Below are 26,089 nucleotides of genomic sequence, written 5' to 3' on the forward strand. Positions count from 1 at the left end.
CGCACTCTGGAGCTGGCTTCCTGTCCTTCCTGGCCACACTCCTCTTTCCTCCTTCCTGCTCCCTGGGGTTACCCTCACTAACAAAGAAGTGGCACCTGAGGCTTTGCTTCCTGCTCTGCGTTCCCAGGAGCCCAAACCAAGCTCAAAAATCCAAACTTGGGCTCCTCTTCCACTCCACGTGATGCCCTTTGTGCCACGGTCGGTGCCCCGCTGCCCCCTCTGACATGGGCACATGAGCCAAGCCGCTGGTCAGTGCCTCAACCCCCTGGCCACAGAAACTGGCTCAGGAATGGCCATGTGGCACATATGTGTTTCCCCTGGAAATTGACATATGAATCTCGGAGGCCTCATATACCAACAAAGTCGCCACCTTCCTTCTTCTCTACCAGCGGTGGATTCCTGCTCGTTCAAGACCCAGCTGGACTCCAGCTCTCCAGGAAGCCTTTCTTCATTCATCATCCCTGCCCAACAAGATCTCAGCTGCTTCCCTCAGTAGCATCCAGAATCCCCATTGCCACTGCCTCTCCAGTCCCCTTGCTGCCATCGGGCACTGCCGCACTCTGTTACACGAGTATTTGAATCTGTGGCTGTTATGTCACTGTTTATGTGTGTGCCCACCTCTGCTGGGCCTATAGTTCTACCTGGAAACCCATGGTGGATTAATTGACCCAAACGAGGTAGGCAGGTGCTTCTATAGAGAAAGGCTCGGCTGTTCAATATAAGGTGACCGAATTGTCTGGGTTTGCCCAAGACTTTTCTAGTTTTCACACTGATTGTCCCGTGTAACCCTGTCCAACGAGCAGGAGCGCAAGGAGGGGGCTTCTAGGTGAAGCCTCATTCTAAAGTGAGGGACACAGACTGCACAGAGCCAGTCCAGATGTCCCTCGCTTATTCATTTAACACAACTTATTAAGCTTCTACTGTGTCAGGCACTCCTAAGTGTTGTGGATCCGGGGATGAACAAGACTGAGTCCCTGCCCTCGGCGCTTATGGCTCAGAGCCAAGATTGGGAAACTTTTTCTGCAAAGAGCCAGATCAGAGATATTGTGGCTCTGCAGACAGACCCTACAGTCTCCATCACAACCACTGAGCCACGTTCCAGGAACCACGAGGCCCAGCCGGGGGGGGGGGGGGAAGGGTCTGTCGTGGGCCTGTCCATGGACCTGGCCAGCTTTGCAGTGGAGCTGAGTCTTGTTTTCTTTCTTTCCATGTATGTCCAGGAGAGAGGACTGGTGGCATTTTGGTGCCAGAGTCCCTAACCTTGGGCCCCAGGATCACCCAGCTGTGGCAGGGAACCGGGGCATTTTCCCAGCCACCCCAATCTGCTTCCATATCCCATTAGAAGAGTCTGGATTTGCCCCACTTACCCAGACCTGCCTTTCTCCAGGAACTGGGGGCACACACCAGATATGGTCAAACCTAGGACAACCCTGAGTAGGAGGCATTGCCCACTTGACGATTAAGAAGATACAAATGCAGAGAGCGGCCAGATGGCTCAGGTGGTTAGAGCGCAAGTTCTCAACAACAGGGTTGCCGGTTTGATTCCCACATGAGCCAGTGAGCTGCGCCCTCCACAACTAGATTGAAGACAACAAGCTGTTTGCTGAGCTTCTGGAGGGGCAGCCGGATGGCTCAGTTGGTTAGAGAGCGAGCTCTCAACAAGTTTCAACAACAAGGTTGCCGGCAAGGTTACTGGTTCAATTCCCACAAGGGATGGTGGGCTGCGCCCCCTGCAACTAAAGACTGAAAATGGCAACTAGACTTGAAGCTGAGCTGTGTCCTCCACAACTAGATTGAAGGACAATCACTGATGGGTCCTGGAAAAACACACTGTTCCCCAATATTCCCCAATAAAATTTCAATAAAATAAAATAGAAGAAAAAATTAGTAATTAAAAAAAGAAGATACACATGCAAAAGAAATGGTTTTTCCAAATGGGAAGATCCAACTCAAATATGCAGACTATAAACATGCAGACGATTGGGGTGTCCATGCAATTGCTTAAATGTCTCATGTAGTAGTTCATGTTCTGATAATCAGGACGCTGGTGCCACTTGTACCTCTGTTCACATGTTTCCATGTCTGTAAAACAGTCCCCTTGGAAGGCAAAGTCCTGTGCATAGCCATTTCTAGCCCCAAGTCCTCAGCCTTATGGGGTCACTCTTTGTTTAACCTCCAAACAGAAGGGCGTGTGATTTCATCTCACATTCAGTGGGAACCCTGGCATCGCACAGAATCGTCCTAGGAATCCCAGGGGAAATACCGAATTCTCCATCTTAGCCCTGGATCCTACACGTCTGTGTGTCTGACCCCACATGAGACACCCCTCACCCCCACCCCATCCCTGTCTCCCATAAGGACAACCGACACAAGGCTATTGAGTGTGGGAGACTTCATGGAAGGCCGGGGTTAATGGAGATGGGTTAGAACGCACAACTTAAAACTCACCTGAGCCCCTTTCCCTGCCGAGGGAATTCTCATTTGCTTTGCGCTCCCCACTTCCACCCCCCTTGGTTTGCTGATTCCAAATGCTTTGCCCCTCACCTGTGCAGGCTGACTGTTGCAATTTCAGATGCATAGGGAATATTTCTAACGGTATCTCCCTTTTGCTCTCTCCATTTCTTCTTTGAATTACCGCTCTCTCCCAGTTTCATTGTAAATAGCTCAACGCAGAAGAAACCATGTGGACAAGCAGTTACACCAGGAGTAACGACTCCTAAATCACATAAGGTTAAGTAAGGTCATCTCCTGAAAGTGGAACTTATTACATCGACACATGGAAGGAACAGTAACGATCATAAAATGTCACATTTAATATGCTGATGATAATGTAACTGGTATGACCTGCTTCACCAACTTAGATTACAAATATGTTCACATTTCTTTTATTGCCTCAATTCATTACTTTAGAGCCTGTGTCTCTTTTGGACAGGAAGGTTGCCCCAAATTATCTCCCAACCACAAGGTCATCCTCAGTCAAAGGGGAGGTCAGCTTTGCTTCCTCACACCACGAAGAGAACCAGTGTCTCAACTGCTCACTGCTATTTTGCTCCTTGCTGGCTGTCACAAGGTATAACTGTTGAAGCTTGCTCTCTCACAGGTGGGTGCTGCTGCCCCAGAGGTTGGGATGCCCTTGGTGGTCTGAGTTCAGGTTTACAGCCCTTTCTCATCCAATTTCCCACACTCAGCTGTCATTTTCCAAAATATGGCCCCTGGGGCAGGGTGGCTGGATGGAAAGGGCCATCCAGCGACAGCTACATTCTAGCCAGCCTCAGCCCTCCCGTTTGAATGAGAACAGCTCATCAGCTGAGTCCTCTTCACTCAAGGGGATTTACTTTGAAAGTCAGCCTCTCTGCTCTTTCCTGCCTCTGTTCCTTGGATCGCCCTAGCACACCTGGACAGGTATGCCTGACTTTGCATCTCAGAGATTGCGGTTGGGAGATGGGTGTGTTTGCTGTCAGAGAGCCCCTGAGACTTTCACCCTATAGCATTGTATCCAGTAGGGGCAGGCCAGCCTCTGCTAAGCTCCACCGACCCACATCCGAAGAGGAAGAGGACGGCACCACGGTGGCCCACATTTGCATACCCAATGGGGCACAGAAATGGTCCTTCTCTGGAAGAAGAACATCTGTCCCCAAGTGTGCTTATGTCTCTGCCTAAACCAGGAGTTCTCAACCTGGGGATCAGGAGTGGAGTTTGGGGGTTGGGGAGCGGGGGTCAGGATCTGGTTGGGGAAAAACGTTGTACACTTATTTTCACGAAGCGCTAATTGAAACTAGCATTTCCTTCCCTGTGTGAGCAGGCATCATGTCACAGGAGTGTAGAAAGCTCCTGAGATTTTGTCACCAAAAGAAATTACAGCTATTTTCATATCACACCACAGTTGTAGCTAATTATTTCAAAATATTGTTTCAGCTCAAGGCATCATTAATTCAAAATTATGATAGTTATCGAACCTGTAACTAGACTTTATTCAAAGGCCTAAATAAAGCTGCACATATATTTCTATATCACAACTTTCAAATTTTGACAACTGTATTTTAATATATTAGGTTTCCTTTGTAATTCTATGCATTTTACGTTAAGCATTTGAAACTGTTATTCTGGGGAAATTTTACAAGCTTTTCCAGATGGCAGGAGGAATCCATGGCACAAAATTGATTAAGACCCATGGCCACACAGAGAGCAACTGGCCACGTCTTTTGTTAAAAAAGGAAAAAAACAGTTTTTAAAGGAGCTCACCACGGTTCTAAGAGCTAACATTTATTGAGTCGTTGCCACATGCCTCACATTTTCTACATGTTATTACGTCAGAGGTAGAGTTGTCATTTCCACTTAAAACTGAGGCATGGTACATTGAATGTAGTAACTTGGCAATGAGCACACAGAGGTCAGGGTTGGAGCCAGGAGTCAGCCTTGGCCTTTTGACCCAGCACCCAAGTTTTCACCATCCTCAGGCAAGCTGTCTCTGAGGCCCTGGCAGCCGACTCCAGTGAGTGTGTGTGTGGTGTGTGTGTGTGTGTGTGTGTGTGTGTGTGTGTGTGTGGCTAGGGCCAGTTCAGGCCAGGGGAGGGAATTGGTCTCAGATCGTGCAGCATTCAGCCCACCAGAGGTGGTCGTGGCCTGCTCTGATCCACAGGCACCAAGCAATAGTCAACCCCCCAGGTCATCCCAGCTCCCTGCTCCTTGAAGGCTTAGCTACTCCTGACCGGAACCCCAATGGCACAGCCTTAAGGGGGAACGGAGCCCTCTCTATGTCAACCAAGCATTTCAGAGCTGACATCCTTCCGCATCTCTTTTTCCTGGTGCTGCCTCAGGCCCCAGGCCTCCCATTCCTGTTTCCACTTTTGTTCATACCAGGTACTGCACGGTTTTCTTCATTTACTGGAGATTTTCCTGGTCACATGTGCCCTCTGCTGTCCTACTGGTTCTTTCCAGCTCCCTGACCCTCTCTCATGTCCCTCCCTCCTTTCTATTTTTTTGCAGCAAGATTCTGGCCCCTTCTCTTGGGACAGTTTCTCCCATTTTCACCCCCAAGGACTTTCCCAAATTCTTTCCTTTCTGAGGGGGAATTTTGGTAAATAGCATTTTCTCAATCTCACTGACATCTAATTACTAAATTGTGTTCTGTGTTCGTTCAGGCTGCTATAACAGAATACCAAAGACTGGGAGGCTTAACCAATAGTTTATTTCTCACAGTTCTGGAGGCTGGGGATCTGAGCTCAGGTTCTGGTGAGGCCTCTCTTCCTACTCCTAGACTGATTTCTCACTGTGCCCCCACATGGTGGAAGGAGCAAGGGGGCTCTCTGGGGGCTCTTTTATCAGAGCTCTAATCCCATCAGGAGGGTTCCACCCTTGTGACCTAATGACCTCCCAAAGGCCCCACCTCCTCATACCATCACAGTGGGGTTAGGGTTTCAACATCTGAATTTGGGGGAACAGACACATTCAGTCTATGAGGCTCCAATTGCCCCAACCGAGGGAGGGAGCCCTGGGTAGGATATGTGCACACCTGGTCCTTGGAATTAGGCCTCACTCATTCACATCATTGGTGCCCAGGCTTTCTCAGCTGGTCTGCTGCGTATCCAGCTGCCTGGAGGCGGGCAGCATCAGTTGGGTGCTGAGGAAGCCCACCCTTTAGCGCACCTGCCCTCATCAGTCTACCATTCAAGGTGGGACTCTGACACTTCATGCCCTCAGAGAGTCTCAACGTCACTTCAAGGCAAAGATTCTGGGTCTGGCTTCTGTAAAATCCCCACACTGGGCACCAAGGTCTCCAGCTGCCTCTGTTTCCCAGGACCTCCTCTGCCCAGAAGCCTATTTTGCATTCCTTCCCAGAACAAGGTGACTTGCTCTGCCCTCTGTGGCTTCCCACCAACCTCAGACTGGGCCACCTTGCTTCCTGGCGTCGGCCACACGTGCACCCCTGCCCACTCCTCCCACGGCTAAACCGGCCCCAGAGTAGATCCAGCCGAGTGGCCTGCTCACCCCTGAGTGGACCCTGGGAGGCACAGCCCTGGACCCCTCCGGTGAGGACTTACTGCCCAGCTGCTCTCAGGCCCTCAGCCCAGGGAGCTGCTATCCAAGGTCACGCCCCTCTCCAGGCGCACATCCAAAATGGGACCACTTGGGCCCTCCTGGCCCCGGGTCCCATTCCTACTCAGGAGACTCACAGCCGCAGAGGTCTCCCGGGGTTGGCTGAGGCTGTCGCAGGGCCTGCATCCCAGCTCATCTTCTCCACCTGCCTCCACTGCGTCCGTCCCCTCCCTCCTCAGGTGTCAGTCCTCAGGGAGCTCCTTAATAAACCTTCCACATTCTAATTTCCACCTCAGAGTCAGCTTTTCAGGAAAGCTATCGTGTAGGGCGGCTCTGTGGCTCCAGCCTGGGGTGGAAGCCAGGCTTTCTCGAGAGAAGGGCGTGGGGTTGAGGGTAGGTGTGGGTGGCTGGAGGGCCTGTGGGCACCACCGGAACCCCACAGACCTGCCCACTCGCACGAAAGTGTCAGGATGCCCTGGGTGCTCACAGGTTAGTGCAGCTGGTGGCCGGGGTAGGAACTTCTGTAGAAGGGCTTGGGAAACCCGCCCACCACAGTTGCTCCTTATTCATCCTTTTACACATCAGACCACCCTACATAACCATTTAAACTGCTGTTATGATTTGTCTTTTTTTTTCAGAAACCACATGCCACACACAAGGCCTACAGCTGGCGTGGGTTCAGGAATCACCCTGTTCTCCGCTCCCCAGATGTTCACTGGTCTCTCAGAGGGGCTGTGAGCCCCCTGTTCTGTCTGTCTTGTCCCACACAGGACTGGACTCACATGAGTGGCCCGGGAAGCATGATGTCAGTTGAACTGAATTGAAGCTGAAAGTGTTCCATCCACGGATAGCAGGGGGCACTGCCCACCAGGACTGCAAGTCGCAGGGACTGCTGGTAAGAAGAGACTGCCTGGAAAGGAGGCTGGGCTGTATACCCAGAGGTTGGATGAAGAAAGCCCTGCACAGTTGTTGGGGAGGGGGGCGCAGAGAGGACTGTGACCATAGGGGATTAGAGCGGCAGCTCCCCAAGTCTGGAAGGTACAGGGCTGTTCCAGTTCTAAGAAGAGCCAAGATAAACAAGCCCCTGTGTCCTCACAGCGTGACAGGATAGCTCAAGGGTGTCACAGGCTTGAATGAGAAAGACCGCTTAACACTGAGGTCTCAGAGGCTGCAGGCATGAACCTCATGCCCAAGTGTGACACAGATACCTCATTAAAGGGCCTGCTAAATGGACACTGTAGCTGTGACCAGTATAAACCGAGACCCAGAGTCTTCTGCCAATAGTGTGGCCATGGAAGGACACTGCCCCTAGGACTTCTTTTACTCAAGGTCACAGAGTACGTAAATCCATATGCAATGAGTAGTCTGAATTGTATCCTCCAAAATTCATGTTTTGGAGCCCTACTCCCCAATGTGACTATATTTGGAAATAGGACCACAGGGAACACACTTTGCAGAGGATGTCACACCTTAGAGTGCCTTTTGCGTGACTGTAGGCGGCCCAAAGAGCCCCAGGTCTCAACAGCCTCCCTCAAAGACAGCGTCTAGGTTATACTTGCTCAAGCAACAGCCCCCAGAACAAAGGCTGACTGAACCTCAAGGTGAACTCAGGGCCCCTCCACCAAGCAGAACTAACGTCAGGCTTTGAAGTGACAGTGCTTCAGATCCTACCTTCAAAACTTCAAAGGTCTGAGGGCCAAGTTTAGTTCATGGCTCACGACCAAAAGCCATGTGGCCCCTCCTGCAGCAGCTTTGTGAAGAGGGCACATCTCACAGGCTCTTGGAGGGGGATGGGGTGCGTAAGACTGAATTGGGGAGGAAGAACGTCTCTTTGTTCTTCCTCTTCAAGCTCCTAGAGTCCACCTTGACCTGCCATACAGACCCTCTCAAATGCCCATTCATGACTCTATGTCTTGGGCTCAGAAGAGAGGCCAGCTCTGGGTGGAAAAGAGCAAGAAGTGGCTGTGATGGTAGTTTCAGGGCTGTTCCCCCCAAAAAAGCACCACCTTTGTGGGTCTTTGAGTGCCCTGCCCCATCAGCAGTGGGGTTTTCATGATGGCCTCAGCTGCCATGCCATGGCCCTGGAAAGTCGCTGTCCACAGCACAGCCTACCCTCTAGGCTAGATGGAGGGTGGTGTGTGGGCATCTCCACCATCTCCACATGGTTCCTATGTGCGGATGCCTCCATCCCTACCTCGTGACTGTACTGCACACCAGGCTGTCCTCACACCCATATGGTTGCTCTTCTCAATTTCTATTTAACAAAATCTTTTTTAACCTCTATTAGTCTCTACAGTCGCCTACCAGATCTCAGCCATTTCAATCATCTTTGCAATTACTGTTTATTTGTGGCAACTTGCTACAAGGCTACTTATTATCTTACTGTTCCAAATGTCATTAATACCCTGTTGCAGCTATACACATTAATATAATGACTTTCAGCTTCATAGGCCCTCCAGAGAGGGACTCAAGAGGAATATAGTTGACAAATGCAGTTTGAGGACTAGTAATCTTCCTGGGGGCCAGTATCTCAAGGGAGGGTCATTCCTTGCCCCTGAGGGAGCATGGCCCCGATGGGAGGTGGGTTAGCAGGAGATGGCTGTTGTATCAGCCTTCTCAGGTGGCCATAACAACATGCCAAATCCTGAGTGGCTTTAACAACACGAATTTATTTCTCAGGGTTCTGGAGGCTGGAAATCCAAGATCAAAGCAGCAATGGGGTTAATGGCTACTGAGGGCTCTCTCCTCTGGTTGCAGGCAGCCACCTTCTCCCTGGGCCCACATTTACTCAGTGTTTGCAGGTGGAGAGAGGAAGTAAGTGCTCCGGTGTCTCTTCTTATAAGGGCACTAATCGCATCATGAAGGCCCCATCCTCAGGGCCTCAGTATCTCCCACAGGCCCCATCTCCAAATATCAATATATGAATTAGGGGGAGAGACATTTCAGTTCATAGCAACTGTCAAGGAATAAGGATGTCCATAGTTAGTACTCGGCACCCAGGTCATCACTAGGCTGTGCTCAGGATTGTGGGGAACTCAGGAGAAAGGGGTGGCCTGGGCCAGTATGCAGTAATTCACCTTCTCCAGGAGGTTGCAGGATTCACATGTGAGGAACCACAAAGGAAAACACAGATCTAACCTGGGAGAGTCAGACTCATTTGGTTGGTGGTCAGAGAAGGGAGGAGTCAGCAGGGGAGGACTCCTAGAGAACCGACCCTGTGTCTTCAGCCCATTAGTGGTCAGTAGGCCTCCTAGGCTGGACTAGAAGAGCCCAGAGCCTTTGAAAGCAGCTCCAGTGTCACAGTGGTGGTGGGATAAGATGGTGGGAGAAGAGTGGGATGGACCCTGTGCTGCAGGGACCACAGCAGGGCTTTTGGGGTCTTTTGCTACCACAGAGAACCAAGTACCCAAGGGGATGTGGGGAGCTGCAACTAGACCCTGCAGGGTGTGGCTCCTGGCCCCAGCTGTGCTCCTATGGCAGGCCTGAGGTCACATCCCTGTGCTCTCACAGCTGGTGTCCAGGTGACTACTTCCACCTATTCCCTTCTTGGTCTTTTGGACCATGATTGTTGCGTCACCTGACAAGGGCTTCAGGAGCCAGCTCTTCTCTGGAACCAGTAAGTACAGCCCAAGACAAGGTCATACACATTACAGGAATCTTTTTTTTTTTTTTTGACAAATCAGATTAATCAAATCATTTTTTTCCAATTAATTGTGCTAGTTTCACACATGTACAAGTAACAAGTATGTCCCAGGGTTTTCCAGACTAGGAGTACAAAGGTCACATTTATGGCCAAACAACATCTCCAAGCTTCCACTGTCTTTAGTAGCAGCAATTTCAGCCTTTTCCACATCTAAGTTCAAGGCTCCCCATCTCATTGGCTGCCACTTGCTGCAGGATTGGGCCCTTGGTGCATCTTCATTCTAACCCTAACCCTGACCCTGACCCTCTGCCCCTTCTTTGCCTGCTGGGTCCAAGTGCTGATAGAGGGCTGGGCTCAGGCCCAGAGTGTGGATTCTCTTACAGCGCTGCCTGGCCTCAGTGCTGGACCTGTGCCCTCTCCCAAGGACCCTGATGAGTCCTCTGTGACTCACAGGACAAGGTGAGTCACCATAGGAAGACAGGAAGAGAGGAGAAGCCCCTTTCCTCACCTCAGTGTGTTGGGATCAGTCAAAGGGTCTCTAAGTCTCACCCACCAGTCCACAACTGTCACAGCAACCCAAGGCTGCTGTACCCCTCCAAGGATCTACACCTTATAGTTACACCCTCTCTGTCACTTGGCTGGGGCAGGGTCATACTGCCCACAATCCAAGACCTTATGTTTATGAACATCACTGGGATGATGGGTGCTTAGGGCCCTGCTGTCCCTTTTCTGTTAGGAAGCCTGTTTGGCCCTAAGCACATTGGTAGCTACAATTGCAGCTTGAAGGGTGCCACTCACCTCCACTGAGCAGGCGCTCAGTTCCCAATGCAAAGAAAGCAATTGGAGGAGGAGTGGTCCCTAACTATCCACACGTGGGCTCTGATCCCAGTCCAGCCCCCAGAGTCACGCTGGAGCCAGCAGTCTGGCTTTCTAAGAGTCAACTCTGTCTAGGATGGCTGTGGGACAGTGGAACCTGCAGGCAGGGGAAGGAGTGTCAGTGGTTGGGGCAGCTGGGCAGGACTCCCTTCTGGGTCTGCAGAGCCCCTGACTCTGGGTGCTGGTCCCTGGAGGCCCAGTCTGAAAGGCAGTAGCCTCGGGTCCTGTGCATCATTGATCCTCCAGACCCATTTCCACCCCTTCATTGCTACTTTCTTCATCGCCCTTCCTTCCAGCCCCACAGAGGGCCACCTGACCACTGAGTCAGAGGCAGGAGAAGGCTGGGCTCCTGACCTTGGATGGCTCTCAGTCAAGAGGGGACTGTCAGGCAGGAAGCAGCTCTGCCCTCCATCCTTCCTGCCCATGCCACCCCCTTACAGAGCTCTACCTCATCAAGCGCTGGGCAATCGCCCAGCCTTGCCTCCTCCTCCCATCAGGGTTTTATCTAAATCACCCTCTTCCTCCCACACAGCCACCCCTCCCTTCCGTCCACTACTTGGTGGAAGTCTCCTGTCCCACAGGTGGAAGGTGGTTGCTCTTCTTCTGAAAGACCTTCCCCTTGTCTCTTTTGTTACTTCTCGTCCCACTCATTTCATCTTGCAAAACCACCCCACAATGTATCCTGATATTCATTTGACTCTCTGGAGCAGCTGAACCATCAAAGGCTTTCGGCTGTCACTGCTGCTCCTTCTCTGGGTCATTAGAGGAGCCGGAGCCAAGCCGTGATTCAATTGTTTCATTTCCAACCAGGAACTGCCAAGAGCCTTGTGCCCTCAAGATGGTTCCTCCATTCCTGGCTGACCCATTTTCTCTCCCCTCCCCCAGCACTGGAGAAGGACAACTCTATGGACAGTGCCACCATGGCCAGCTGCCCAGTCGGGACTCAGATGGACTCAGGTGGACCTCATGTTCCTTATTCTCCTCTGGATGAAGCAAATCAAGCCTGATTCTTTGTCATCGTTCTCAAAGAAACCAAGTCTAACAACTCCCCAGTCTGTTCAAGATAGCAAGTTGGTCACGTTCAGGAACTTCCCCTCTTCCAGGCTTGTCTCTACTGCCTCTCCCAAGCCAGGCCAGTGCCAAAGCTCAATGGAGTGGGTATGCCAGTGGCAACGTGGGAGGGGCTGTCCACTTCCAACCCTTGGCCTGTTTCCTTCCTTCCCCAGGTGTATCCTGTACCCTCCTGGCTCTCAGGTATCACCAACAGCTATCCACTGTGTCCTCACTGCTTCCACAAAATATCCACAGCTTCACCACAGCCTGGTCCACACCACACCCCCTCATTTTTCTGCAGCCTTCTGGTGGGCACAGAAAGGTTTAGGTGGCTTTACAGGCCGTTCAAAAGCCTATAGGAAACTTGTACGAGTCCACTCTCTTTGCATATTTGCTCTGCCCTGACCACCTCCACGTCCTGTCATCTCCGCAAGGTTGTTGGTCAACAGAGTCCCAGAGGGGACTGGAAAGTACAAGTCTGCTCTGCCCCAGGATCCCAAACTAAAAAGGAGCTTGATCCATCCCTACCACTCTATCTCTGCTCAGGACACCTTCCACCATGACCAACTCTCTTGATTCTCTCTCCTAACTCTTCTCTGTCTTCCCTTCCAGAATCTTCTAGTCTAATGGAAGGATAGGGGAGAATTGAAAACCAATCTCATTCAGATGGTTTCATTTTCTTTCCCAATTCTTCTGCTTTATGCTTTTTAGGCTGAGAAATCAAGAATTCACCTGGTTCTTAGGTTCATCAGAAACCCCAAACACTGGGTGATTTATGTTGAGCTGTCTGGGTGTGGGCAGAAGTTCTTTGGGGCATAATGAGTAAAGACAGCATTCAATGAGCATCTAAAGGAAAAGCGCACCAATCAATGAACTACATATCATCCCATCACATCAAAATCCTGGCACAGGACATCTGCTACTGGAATTCGGGATTGGGGTTTCCTTCTCCTGATCAGGGCTTTCTTCCCTGAGGCCCTGGTGGTCAATCGTGGTATCCTGGGGAACCAGGGAGCCTCTGGAACGCTGGGAGGCCATGAGTCCCATGCGGAATTCTTTGATGACAAAGTAGTAGCAGAAAACATCCAGGCAGCAGTTGATGTTGGAGAAACACATCGACAGCTGCAAGAACAAGCTGATGTTCTGCTTAGCTCTGCAGTCCTCAATAAAGCCGTTCCTCACCAAGAACTGCAAGAAGAAACCCAGGTGGACTGGAAGAAAAGAGGCCACAAAGACAGCCAGATTGGATGCGATGGTCCAGATGCAGGCCTTCTCCTGGACCCAGTCCCGGGTGTGGTTTCGACGGCTGACCAGAATGAAAATGCTCCTGGAGGAGCAGAAACCCATGACACTCAAGGGAAGAAGGAAGCCAAACACCTGGAGAGGCAAGATGACCTTGGCACTCCAGGTGCCGTCAGACATATTGTGGAAGCACGTGGACTTTCCCTCATTCCCATGGAAGTTGTAGATGGGGATACTGCCGGCCCACACCAGTACCCAGATGGTGCAGCAGATTCCAAAGATCTTCCTGGGGGACCGGCAGTGCTTGACCAGGTACTGAATGGCCAAGAATCTGTCCAGGCTGATGAAGCAGATCATGAAGACGCTGCCGTACATGCTGATGAAGTAGAGGCACTCCGCCAAGGTACAGAGGGATGGGAAGGGGTTCCGCCCATGGCTCAGGACTGTCTTGAATGGGAGGGAAAGCACCAGCAGCAGGTCAAAGACGGCCAGGTTGATCATGTAGATGGAGGTGGCAGAATACTCTGACCACTTCTTCTTCAGGAAGGCGTGGAAGCCTCGAATGGCCAGGAGGTTGAGGAGGAGGCCCAGGAGGAAGGTGGGGATATGGACCACCAGCTGCACGGTTTTCATCAGCTTATCCACATCTTGGAAGGAGCAGTCCTCACTTTTGTTTGGCTGGCTCATGTTCTTCCCTACAACGTCAGCAATAAAGTAGATGAAGTTCCTCTCACTTTGTAGAAGTGATTGAGTCAAATGACTTTATCAAAAACAATAAACTCTTCTCTTTATCACACAGCAATTCATGCTCATTGAATAACAATTAGAAAACACAGGAAAGAAAAGTTACCTTTAATCCTGCTGCCCAGATACATTCAACCACTGTTACTTTTTCATGGGTGTCATGGAGACAACTCTTTCTATACACACAGTCACACACACACACATACACACACACACACCTTTTCCTTTTATAAAAATGGAACTGTGCACAAACATCTATTCCTTTTTTTCATTCAGGACTCCTTCTGTTAAAAGTAGTAACAATGACAGAAACCCTGACCCAAAAAGGTTTTAAGCAAGGAGAGAATTTCACATAATTGAAAACACGAAAACTGCGGCAGGGCTGACTTGAGCTGCAGCTTGATGTGGGATTCAAACACCGTTTCCAGGCCCCATCTCCTCTTTATACGTTGTCCCTCTGCTCTCCCCTCCCCCATTGCCAAAGGTTGGACAGAGCTGACCCCACCTGACTGTGGGGCTGGTCGCAGTCAGTGCATCACATTGTGCTGGACACGGTCACTGGTCACTGGTTCAGCGTTGGACCCATGACCCACCAGAGGCAATGAAAAGCAACAAAACTCTGGCTTGGGTTTCTAGGAAGGGGGCTGGGGTTCTTCCTGTGGGACTTTAAGTTGGGAAGACACACGGTCTGGAGTTGCTCCTGCCTTTTGCTACCCTGAGGAGAAAACCAGACAGAAAACGGAGAAATATGGAAGAAAGAACATCCCCAGAGGGAATGAAGTGAGGGCTTCAGGACTCCACAGGGCACAGAAGGGCCTTCAGATGGGTAGAAAACTAGTGTTGGTCTCAGGGACAAGAGAACCAAGGCTGTAGGTGTGGCTGCACAGGGATGCTGGATGCCGGCAGACAAAGGGGGAGTGTCACAAGTCAGGGCTTCTGATCAGGCCAAAGACAAGCGTCCAAGGCAGGCCCTGGCCAGGCCTTACGTGAGAGCCTGGCCAAATTGGGGTTTGGGGACAGGGGTCGTGCCATTGTGGAGTTTTGTATCAACGTAGGAGGCTGCTGCAACCATCAACAGTGTAGCTTATAAACAACAGAAACTTGTTTTTCACGGTTCTGGAGGCTGGAAGTTCAAGATCACGGTCCATCACGGTCAGGCGAGGGCTCTCTTCCAGGTTGCAGACTGCCAACTTCTCGCTGTGTCCTCACAAGGCAGAAAGAGGGTGAGAGAGCTCTCTGGGGTCTCTTAGGAGGGCACTAATCCCATTCACGAGGGCTCTACCTTCATGACCTAATAAATTCCCAAAGTTCCCATCTCCTAATACCATTATGTTGGGGGTTAGGATTTGAACATATGATTGAAAATGTATTCTATGCACTCAATAAGATATTCAAACAGTACAAAAAAACCCAGATATGACAGTAGCCTCCATCACAGCCCAAGGCTTCAGTTGTCCTTTCTTGAAGCAACCCCAGTTAACAGTTTGTGCATACTTTTACCAGAAAGTTTCCGTGTATGTGTGTGTGTGTGTGTGTGTGTGTGTGTGTGTGCATGCACACATGTATACATATACCGAGGGTACCAAAAAATGTATACATATTTTAAGAAAGGAAACTGTATTAAAATTGTAATACTCAACACATACTGATAACAAAAGAAGAATACAAGTCATGTTTGACTTCTGCAATTACAAGAGGTTCTCAAGGTGGTTACCATCAGCGTCCAGACACTTCCGATTACAGCAAACTACTGTTTGAGCAACATTGACCAAAGTGTCCACTTGCATGCATTTTTTTGGCACCCCCAGTATATATTTGACTTGTTTAAATTTGGAAAATATTATACCCACAGTTCTGTTCCTTACTGTTTCACGTTATCATGTTTCTTGGAAATTATTTCACATCAGAATCCATGAATTGACTTTTTCTTTCTAATGGCATCATTGCATTCCACTGGGTGAATACATCACAACTCATTTAGCCAGTAGCTTATTGATGAACATTTAGGTTTCTTAGGGTTTTCCTGGGAAACAAAAAATTCCACCACAAACATTCCTGTGACTTATTTCTTTGCTACAGAGCTATAGTTAAGGGAATTCCCTTTCATCTACTATTTCTTGTTACTGCAGCCACCTTGGGAGACTTTGGGAAGGAAAAATTTGAGTATTTTTAAGACCCTATATAGAATGTCATTCCCAAACCCTCTCTAATTGCTAGCAAAGAGGGAAAAAGAAAACATATTATATATGGCATTCATTGAGAACTATGTGGTAAAAATTTAACATACATGAGTTGATTTGGTGGCTTTCCAAAGATTCTATGCTTTCTTATGTGTTTACTTTTCTTATGGGTTTATGTCACAAGAGACCTAGGAAAACGTATTTCATCATATTTAAAGCTTTAGACTCCTGCGGTCTATTCAGTGCTGCCTCCTGGAGTCTTGCCATATAGAGCCCCAGGTGTAACTTCTCCCACCCCAGGCTGCCTCGAATAAATGCAAGCTGGCTGGCTGCGTCCTCCTGACTCAATATGCCAAAATATCCACAGGTCTGTCTCAAAAAGTAGTTAGAATAACTTGGAACCCACAAGACAAATTGCAGAAATGATGAGCAAAGCAGGCAAAAACCTAGTCCTGGTCTCACTGAAAAGCATTGAAACACCAAATTGGCTTCGAGAAGTCACCTTCAACATCAGAAACAGCACAAAACCAAGACCCACAAAGAGAGAATACAGGTTTGTGTTTAAAGAGATTCAACAAGACTGCAAAAAAGGAACTCAGGGCAACCGCTTTGGGCTTAGCACACTGCATGGACAAACAGCGCACATCGCTGATGACACACACACACTAGAACTAAAATGGCTAACGAAAAAAATCAGTGAAAAACAGAGATAAATATTCTGATGGAAAGCATACACTCTAGAATGCTGGGGCTTGTCTGAATCGACTGTACCAAGTGTCTGTGCAGAAAATAGATGATATTTGGCTATCAGTATCCCCAGTAGGATGATCCTAAAGGTCACATTTGAATTACTGAGAGACTGCAAATGGGAATCTTTGAAACCACAGAAAGTCCTCTATGAACTGACAAAAAGAAATTAGGTTGAAAAAAAATATTTCCCGCTAATGGCAGAATAAGCAGAGAATCTGAAAGATTAATCCTCTCAATTCCCTCTGAAAGTTCAAGGAAACCATTTTTTTAAAAAATCTTTAAAAAACTAAGATCAGGAACTTCACTGGAATCAGATAAAAAGACTCCAAGCTGCAGCAAGAGATAAAACAGGTACTTTTCTCAAAGATGGGTTGCCAATAAAATCCAGGTCAGTTGCAGTGGGGGCCAGCAACCTCCCCACACGGTTGCCTGGGGCCATTGATAGTTCTGTCCCAGCCAACCAAAAGGAATCCACACCAATCAATCTGTTATACTAGAAGGTGAGTGGGCAGGAGGCTGAGAAGCACATGCTAAGACAGTGTTAGACATTTGCTAGATGTATTAGGGGACATACCCGTGAAGGATAAAGGGGAGAGGAAGCAGGAGCAGACAGGGAGAGCTTTCAGACCACAAAGCAAGTCTGACACCTGTGGAAGGAGTGAAGGAAGGAAAGACTGGATGGAAAGAGACTCAGGCCACCATGCAGCTCTGAGAACGTCCTGGCCAGGCTGACAGGGAGTCCCTAAGCACAGACTGCCCATTGGAGGCATCCCAGGTGGAACAGGAATCACCCAGGACTAGTACCTCTGCCAGGCTCAGTCACTGGCTGGAAGCAGTCCAAGAAGAGCAGGACCCCCATGTCAACGTCACTTCTGCAGCTGAAGGGGCAGAGCAGAGCTCTCAATCCCAGTGGTCTCAGCAGACAATAGGTTCTTCTGACGGAAGGTGGAGAACCACCACAGAGGCTATCCCAATGTTTCCATTTGTGTAGGAATCTGGTTAGTGTGTTCCAGGCAGCGGTGGCAACATTCTCAGTGACCATTCCCAGCAGGACCATTGTAGTGTGTTATCTTTCTTCAGCAAGGATGGTGGCTCCCTTTGCCTCATAGGAAGATTTGACTGGGCCCTGGGCCCAGTCTCATACCAGGAAGGAAATAGAATTGAATGGAGAAAGGTCATGGGTCAAGCAAATCGGGTCTGTGAATAGATCTGAAGGGCCCGACATGGCCTTTGTTAGTCTCCAGAGCTTGGTACCTGAGAGGTGGGGTTGAATCGAACAGTGAGAGGAACCATGTTTCATGCAAAATAATAGAAAGAGAGCCATTCCCAGATGTTTCACTTACATCTTTCAATGTCATTAATATGAAACTTTACAAACTAAGCCCCTTGGGAACCTCTCTGAAAAGCATAATTAACACCAGAAGACATTTGAGAGAGAAAAATTTAGACACAGAATTTTATACCCAATTGGGTTGCTATTCAGGTGAGACGGTCACAGAAAGCCACCCTCAGGTATGTGTGGCTTCCAGAAAGACGTTGCCTCCAAGAGGCAAAAATTTAGATTTCCAAGAGATAATAACAATGAAGAATGAAAACATCAAAGTGGGGAAGCTTGGAGCTGAGCATTAAAAGCAGGAAACCATGGCAAAAGACTTATGTTATGATGAATATAGTTCCAACATTAAAAGATTTAAAATTAATAAAAAAGAATAACAGTGAGAGAAATCATCTGAGTCCTTTAAAAAAGACAAAAAGTAATACTTTAGATCGATTAACAGAGGGAGAATGCTCTTAGATTGTAGGGGGTGGAAAGTAATAGGACTTGGGCAAGGCCAATATTCCATAAAAGGAAATCAAAAGTTGCTGGGTTTTGGTCTTTTTTTCACTTTTATAATTAACCGAAAGTATAAGATTTTTTAAACCTTGAAGTAACCACTGACTATTAAAAACAGGATTCTTAACTTCAAAATCACTGAAGACAAAAAGAAACAAACAAATCCAACTATATAGCAAAGTAGTACATAGAACAAAAAAAGAAACTAAGCATAGAAATTACAACAGTTAACATGAAAAATTCAAACTTCCCTTTTTAAACTAACATTTTCAGTTCGATTGCAAAATAAAAGTAACTCTTTGTTGCATATAAAGGACATACTTAATGACAGAGAAGTGGTCAGAGTAGAAGTCCCACGACCATATAGCAGACAAATAGAACAAAAAGGAAGTCAAAGTGGTAACATTCATACCTAGAATTGTAGCATTTAAGAATAAAACCACACATCAGGATTAAGGTTACTTTATGTTAATTGAAGAACAATTGTGACAGCAAATATAGTAATCATATGCGCTGAATGACATTGTATAAAAAAGTACATAAAGTAAAATAGTTGGAATTCAACGAGCCATGATACATGGGCATGGCAAAGGTACATGATACAACGAGCCATGGGCAAAGATACATTATAGTGTCAGACTTTAATATCCTAGAGATTTGAACACATCAAGTAGGTAAAATATAAATTAGGATATAGAATTATATAAATAACATAATGAATACAATTTAATTAATAGCTCTTGTGTTTGGTTTGAAACAAATAGATAATCCACTTTTTCTCTAATATTGAAGAAATAGTTGCTAAAACAAATTATCTGCCTAACAAGAATAAAACTTTCCATTAAAAAAAAAGCAGAAATTATGTTGGCTACATTCTCTGACCACAATACAAAAAAACCTGGGAAATAGAAAATAGAGTTGTCTATTTACAAGTAAATAAAGTCAGAACTACAAAACAAAATGAATGGGATATAATCAAGAATGACAAGAATTTTCTGGGTTGGTTGTTTAAAAAAACTCACAGGATGCAGTCAAAACTATTCTCAGAGATAAATACATAGCCCTAACAGCTTTAATCATTTTTTACAAAAGGAAAATAAATAAATGAATTAAATACTCCACTTGAGCATTTAGGGAAAAAAAACGAAAGAGTCATAAAGAAATCAGAAAAGAACTACAAAGAGAAAAGCAGAAATAAATAAATTAGAAAAGAAGAAAATACCAGAATTAATCAATATAATAGCTGGTCCTTGGGGTGGGGAGTGGTAAACAGTAAACTAAGCAAAGCATGTATTTCTAACAAGTATGATCAAGAAAAAAGATTCAAATGGACTGGAATTAAGAAAGAAGCCGTTAAGCTTAGATGGAGAGAACAGAAAAAATAAGAAGAAACTACTTGATCACTTATGTGTTAATCTATTTTAAAACCTTGATGTAGTTAATAATTTAGGGTCAAAACCTAATTTAACAAAATTGATACAAGAGTCAACACAGGAAGAAGTATTGATTAGACCCACAACCTTGAAAGAAACAGAAAATATTATAAAGAATTACTCTTAAACAGGCTCTAGCTTATTTAAAATTTCAAGAAACAGAAAATTCCCATACTCTGTAATTTCAGAACATAAGATAACGTAAAGGAATTTGTGTTATGAAACTAATTTACCTAAATACTAAAACATGACAAATGTAGCCAACAGAGAAAAACTATTGCTCAAATAACCAAATCAGACTTATCACAGAAATATAAGACCATTTCGATGTTAGGCAATCTATTAACATTGTAGTACATCATTAAAGCAAAAATGAAAAGCCATCTGCTTATACCAATAGTTTCTCTGCAAAAGTCATTTAAATGAAGAACCAGAATGATACTTCTTACAGATGATAAAGAGTAACCTGTTCACATCAATGGCTAACTTTGTACTTAATGATAAAACAAAACAATACACAAAACAGGCATTCTTGTTGAAATTGGCAACAAGACACTTGCCAACACCCAGAAATTCCAGATACTGCACTAAGACAATTGACAGAAAGCAGAAGAATAAACAAGAATACATAACACAAATGGAAGGCTTAGTCAATAAAAGATGTTTAGATTACCAGTGAACAATTTGGAGGTAAAAACCAACTTAGATCCTCATCTCACACTGTATAGCAAAAGAAATTCCAAAATCATTAATGAATTAAATTTCAAAAAATCAAACCATAAAAAAACTAGATGAAAATTTAATAGACAACTAATAAAAGCCAGTGGAAGGAAAAGCTCTTTGTCAACGTAGAATGACTGAAAACAAAAGAATTAAAAAAAAAAAAAAATAGACACCACAGGTTTGACTGTACAAAATTACAAAAAACTTTTTTTTCTTGAAAAGTTTTAACGTCAAGTAATGTACTGGAGGAAAGAAAATGCAATAAACATTCTAGGTAAATGATGTTCATTCTGTGAAGAATATAAAAGTGTGTAACATCAAGACCCACAATAGATATACAGGTAAAGGGCACAAATACAAGTTCTCAGAAGAGGATTTACGAGAAAATTTTTGTCGATCGAAGAAACTGGCAAGGGTTCTGCGAGGCAGTCACTGATATGCTGGTGATCACACAAATTAATACACAACTTTTGGGACTTGACAATGTATATAACAAGCCATAGAAATTATATTAGTCTTTCATCTAGTGATTCTGAAAGTTTGTCTTAAGTAAATTATATAAAAGGAAAACTAGTGTACAGAAATATGTTCACTTTAACATTTTTTTCCAATAGCAAAAAATACACAGACACATTTAAATGACAAGAGCTTAGTTTCACTTTGGTAAATCTACTCAATGGGAAATTTTTCTGTCTGACTATGTTATGTTTATGCTGACTATGTTAAGTAAAAACCCCACAAACTACAGAATTATACATTGAGAAGGATTTCAACTATGATTTTAAAAGCCCACGCTTAAGGAAAAAAAAAAACCTAGAAAAAAATTTCCATATGCCAAACATAGGTTGCATTCTAACAGTTAGATGGTGGGTGATTTTTATTAAACTGATAAGAACAGATACTGTACACTGAATCTTAGCCAAAAGGCCAAGAAGTGATGGGGGGCAGTGATTTTCAAATCTTTTATCTTTATCTCTCTCTTTTTTGGTGTATTTTTCTAATTAATTAATGATAATATGAAAACAATTTAAGTTTTTTAAAAATTGTTTTAAATGCAGGGATAAAAGGAGAAAAGTAAGAATAGCTTTTGACTTTTCCTTAAAAGAAGAAAAGTCTGGGTGTGTGTTCGAGGAGGCCGAAAGGAAATTTTCACCCAACTTTAAAAAAATACACTGAACGAACCAGTGCTCCCCTGATGAGGCAAAAATCTTGCCAAGTCAAGGGTGAATGTTTCAACATGTAGTGTCTGAGGGACTTAGGAACAAAACACGAAGAGAATTGCAAGTGACAGGTGAGAAAGCAGGTGTCGCCTAAGAGATGAGAGAGAACGGCATCGAAAGCCTGATTCATGATAAAAAGTTTCATCTACCCACAGGTCAGCTATTACATCCTAACAACTGCGCATAACATAAGCAGTCAAGAACGACATAAAAGAGACGCAAAAAGCCAGACTGGGACTTGACAATTTATAAAACAAGCCAATAATGAAGAGTGGGTTAAGGGAAGGGACGATCTTTAAATATAATCCTCCCAAAGTTTGGAGAGCTGTTCAAAGAAATAAATGTAGAAGTTAAAACAAATATTTTCTAAATTGGACATTTAAATTAAATTACCTTGTCTATTTTAAAGGGACAAAAAAAAGAGAAAAATTCACAATAGAAACTGAAAGTGAAAAATGCACTGTCTCAATATAGAAAGCAGAGGGGCAGCCCCATGGAAGTGAACATAAATATAACACTTATAATTTTAATACTCCCTGACAAATATAACACTTCCTCTTAAAGGGGGCATCCATTAAAGAAATCAAAACCCAATCATCATTTGCGGATAAGAAACACAGAGAAAACAAAAAGGCACAGACAGAGTACAATGACCAGATAATCTATGGTTTATCAGAAGCTAGAAAAGAAGGGACTATGACAAAGCAATTTTTTTTAGTAGAAGGAATTGAGAGAATAACACAGACTCCACAAAGGTAAAAGGTACAATAAATAATTAAAACACAAAATACTCAATTTATGTTCCAATGAGAATAGCAAAGACATACATAATGGAAACATGACAAATGCAAAAAGAAGTAGAAATAGAAATATAGGTAGAAATAGAAATTGTAAGTAGAGACCTTTATGCTTTCTTGATCAAGTAAACGGAGAGATTTAGAGCTCTGAACGGTCCGACTACTAATAAGATACAACCAGCAGATCAGTCAGGACTAAATTGTAAATAAGGGGAATGCACACACTCTTTGGGAGAGGACAAGGGTTTTCCACCAAATTTATCCCATTCCTGGGTCCAGATGAGCCATGGGTCCACTTGAAGGCCATGGCAATTCTACCCTTCTCAGATCAAGAAGAAAACAACTATTTGCTGCAGAACTACAAGTCATATTAATATTAGTAACATATTAATAATATAAAATAGGCATTTTTATGCATCTCTTAAGGAGTCTCTTAAATAACGTGTGAGTCACAGAGAAAATCAGAAGTACATTACTGAAATATCAGAAAGGAACAAATGTTTATGCACAAAACACTGATGCAGTCACAGCTTAGAGGAAAATGGGAATTCCTACGTATTGTTGTAAAAAAGGAAAGATGGTGAGAAATGAGGTGAACCTAGGTTACAGTTAGAGAATCTTAAAGAGCGACATGGGGTGCCCATGGCCCGTGCACTGCTCTAGTCACCCCGTGCCCCGGGGCTGTCAGCAGGGGCTGCGTGTGGAGGGGTTAGGAAGCCACAACACAGGTCAACACGTAGAAAGGACTAGAGTAGCAGCTCATAACCCATAAAAGAATAGACATATTAGCCTCCTCCAGGGCTCAAGACATGCTCCATGACACCATGGGGCCATAAAAGGAATGGGTTCCAAGTGGTGTAGAAAGCAGACCTGTGTAGCTACCAGAGCATGTTCCAGAGCAGACAAAGCAGCCTTGCTAGATAGTGAGCTCTCTTTCACCAGAGCTATGCAAGCAAAGGCAGGAGATCCATTTATCCAGAATATTGCCAAGGGAATTCATACATATGGAGGGCTTTTTTTTTTTTAACCCTGAAATGGAATCTTCTGTCAATAAATTAATGTTTAATGAAAAGGAAACATCCTGTGTGTGAAAAAGGACTGGGCTGGGAGTCCAGAGGCCTCAGCTCTGCTCCTGGCTGTGGGGCCTCGGTCTGGGTTCTCTCATCCGAACAGCACTGCTCAGCCTTGTGTGCCCAGAGGCCCCCACCCACCCGGTGGCCTCACTGAGCTGGCTCTCTTACTGCCAGCTTGGCCCAACTCGGGGCTGTGATTCCTGCAGCTTCCTGTGCCCCGGGTGCCCTCATCTGCAAACACCTTCCAGGATCCAGTGTCCCGCTTGGGACAGCCCCGAGCCCATGTCTGTACAGCTGGGGCACCTAAACCCCACATCGGCAGACTGGACTTGTCAGAAAACACCAGCCACAGGAAGAGTGCAACTTTAGGAGATTTGCAGGCTAAGAAAGGACCCCCCTCTCTTGCACTGCTAGACCCTCCCAATCGTATGCAGCACCAGAGATTAGGGGGCAACCCTGGCTGAGCAGACTTGGTACAGCCTAGGGGATGTAGGAGGAACACTGCCCCAGACCAGTGTTTTCCCATGCAGGTTCCTCAACTGAAAACCCAGTCTCCTCCGGGGGTGCAGTGTTGAATGCCACAGTTAGAACATAAATATTTACTTGGATGCGGTTATCTGCCACTAACACCGTGAATAAATCCATCAGTCTGTACCCCAGATGGGCTTCTGGGGGACACGACGCAAGAAGGAACAGGACGCAGAGGGACAGAGCACATAGACAGAATCTCCCTGACTCCAGAATTTTGCTGGAACTGCACCCTGAGCTTGATGAATAGGAGTAGGGGCTTGGAGAGAGGAGGGGCGAGCTCAGGGACTTGAGATATGGTCCTGTGCTAAATCCTCTATGGAAGGAGCTTGGGACATTCCTGAGACCCTATTATAGTTATGCCCATTTTACAGATAGAGACAGTGAGGCTCAGAGAAACTAAAGACTCTACCCAAGGTCAAACAGGTAGTGAGGGGCCTAACTGGAACTCACATTCTGAGTCTCTCCTTCACCTTGTCCCCACCAACATCACCAGCACATGCAGGAGCACCCAGCTCTCACTGCCTCACTCCTTTGCATGCCTGGGTCCACCTAACATCTCTTTTCCCTCAGACTCTCGCCTCCTCTCCTAAAAACCCTATCCCTTCCTTCAGATGTCCACTTCCCTGATCCACCAGCATCATCTGATGTCATTTCCTTGCTGTAACTGAATAGGGGCCGTGAAAGTCATTTGTGTGCCTTAGGAGTGAGTGTCCCTGCTGTCCTAGGAATCCTGGGACAAGGACCATGTCTCCTTCACTCTTATATCACCATGCCTCACAAAAAACAGGCCCCTGGGATGGTCTTACTAAGTAAAAGGGTGAATGAATGAATGAGTGAATGAGCGAATGACATGGTGTGCGGCAGCTCCAGAGTGACAGGTGTTCCCTTTAAAGCTGGGACAACCGGTCAAAACTGGAGAAGCACCAAGACTCCACGGAGTTCTGGGCAGCTCTCTGCACACCCCTGCCCCCCAGCCCCACTGCCTCAGCAGCACAAAGCCCAGCCCAGCCCAGCGCAGCCCAGCCCAGCCCAGGCCAGGCCAGGCAGCAGACATTTCCTGACTTCCCGTTCTCCACCTCCACTCTCAAGAAGAAATCTAGAACCCTCAGTGTTTCTCATGCTGCTGTCGCTTCCTTCCCAGTCTCTCCAAGGGACACTTGTTTAGGGCTCGAGAATAATCCAGTTATGATACATAAAGCAATCAAAGCTTCCTGGGCTCTTCCTGGTGGGCAAGCACTTCCATCACTCACTGCTCTCAAAAGCCCCACTGAGGAAGAAACTACTATTGCTCCCATTTCCCAGAGAGGTACATTGAGGGAAGTAACACCACTGGCGAGTGGCTGGCCTGGATTCCCAAGCACGGCCCTGGCCTGCTGCCAGCACTTGCTCAGGGGCCGCAGGGTGATTCCTGACTGCAGTGTAATCTCAGGCTTTTGGTGCTTTCCCAGCCAGACTGGGGGTGATGGGGAGAGGGGACGGGGACGAGTAGGCAGCCCGGTGGAGGAGGGTGGTGGCACGCAAGCTGAGCTCCCCTGGGGAAGGCGCCTGGGCTGCCTACACTGAGGCTTCCCCACCCCGGCAAGATGCTGCAACCCTGAGTCAAATCAGGAGGAAGCTGAGGGTTCGTGAAAAATGTCACTGATTATCAGGGACAAAGCAGCCCTCCGCCTGCTGCTGCCACTGCCTCTGCCACCTGGACCACCCACTGAGGCAGGGCACATGTGGACAGAGCCCAGGCCACGAAGGCCCGGCTGACTGACCTCAAGAAAGTCACCTGCAGTCCACGAGAGCAAGGTCAGTCTGTGGCTCTGCGCCTCGGTTTTTCTAAATGACCCAGGGGCTGTTGTTACCTGTTGGTGGTCTGGTGCAGCTGAGTGAACTGTGAGATGTCGTTTCTCCTCCCAGCTTGGCCACCAGCCTTCTCTGGGGAGTCACTTCCCCCTCTGGGGCTCAG

The 26,089-nt window shown here is 46.6% G+C and overlaps 1 protein-coding gene across 1 annotated transcript; it reads right to left on the reverse strand.

Annotated features, from left to right (window-relative positions):
- Positions 1 to 9,709: 9,709 nt before the first annotated feature.
- Positions 9,710 to 26,089, reverse strand: GPR55 (G protein-coupled receptor 55). Its single transcript, XM_081051619.1, has 2 exons — positions 25,986 to 26,089; positions 9,710 to 13,545 (listed from the first exon to the last, which is right to left on the reverse strand). The coding sequence occupies exon 2, from the start codon at positions 13,535 to 13,537 to the stop codon at positions 12,503 to 12,505; it is 1,035 nt and encodes a 344-aa protein (XP_080907745.1). The 5' UTR covers positions 13,538 to 13,545; positions 25,986 to 26,089; the 3' UTR covers positions 9,710 to 12,502.

This window comes from Rhinolophus hipposideros (genome assembly GCF_964194185.1).
Source record: "Rhinolophus hipposideros genome assembly, chromosome: 6".
In the NCBI taxonomy this organism is placed as follows: domain Eukaryota; kingdom Metazoa; phylum Chordata; class Mammalia; order Chiroptera; family Rhinolophidae; genus Rhinolophus; species Rhinolophus hipposideros.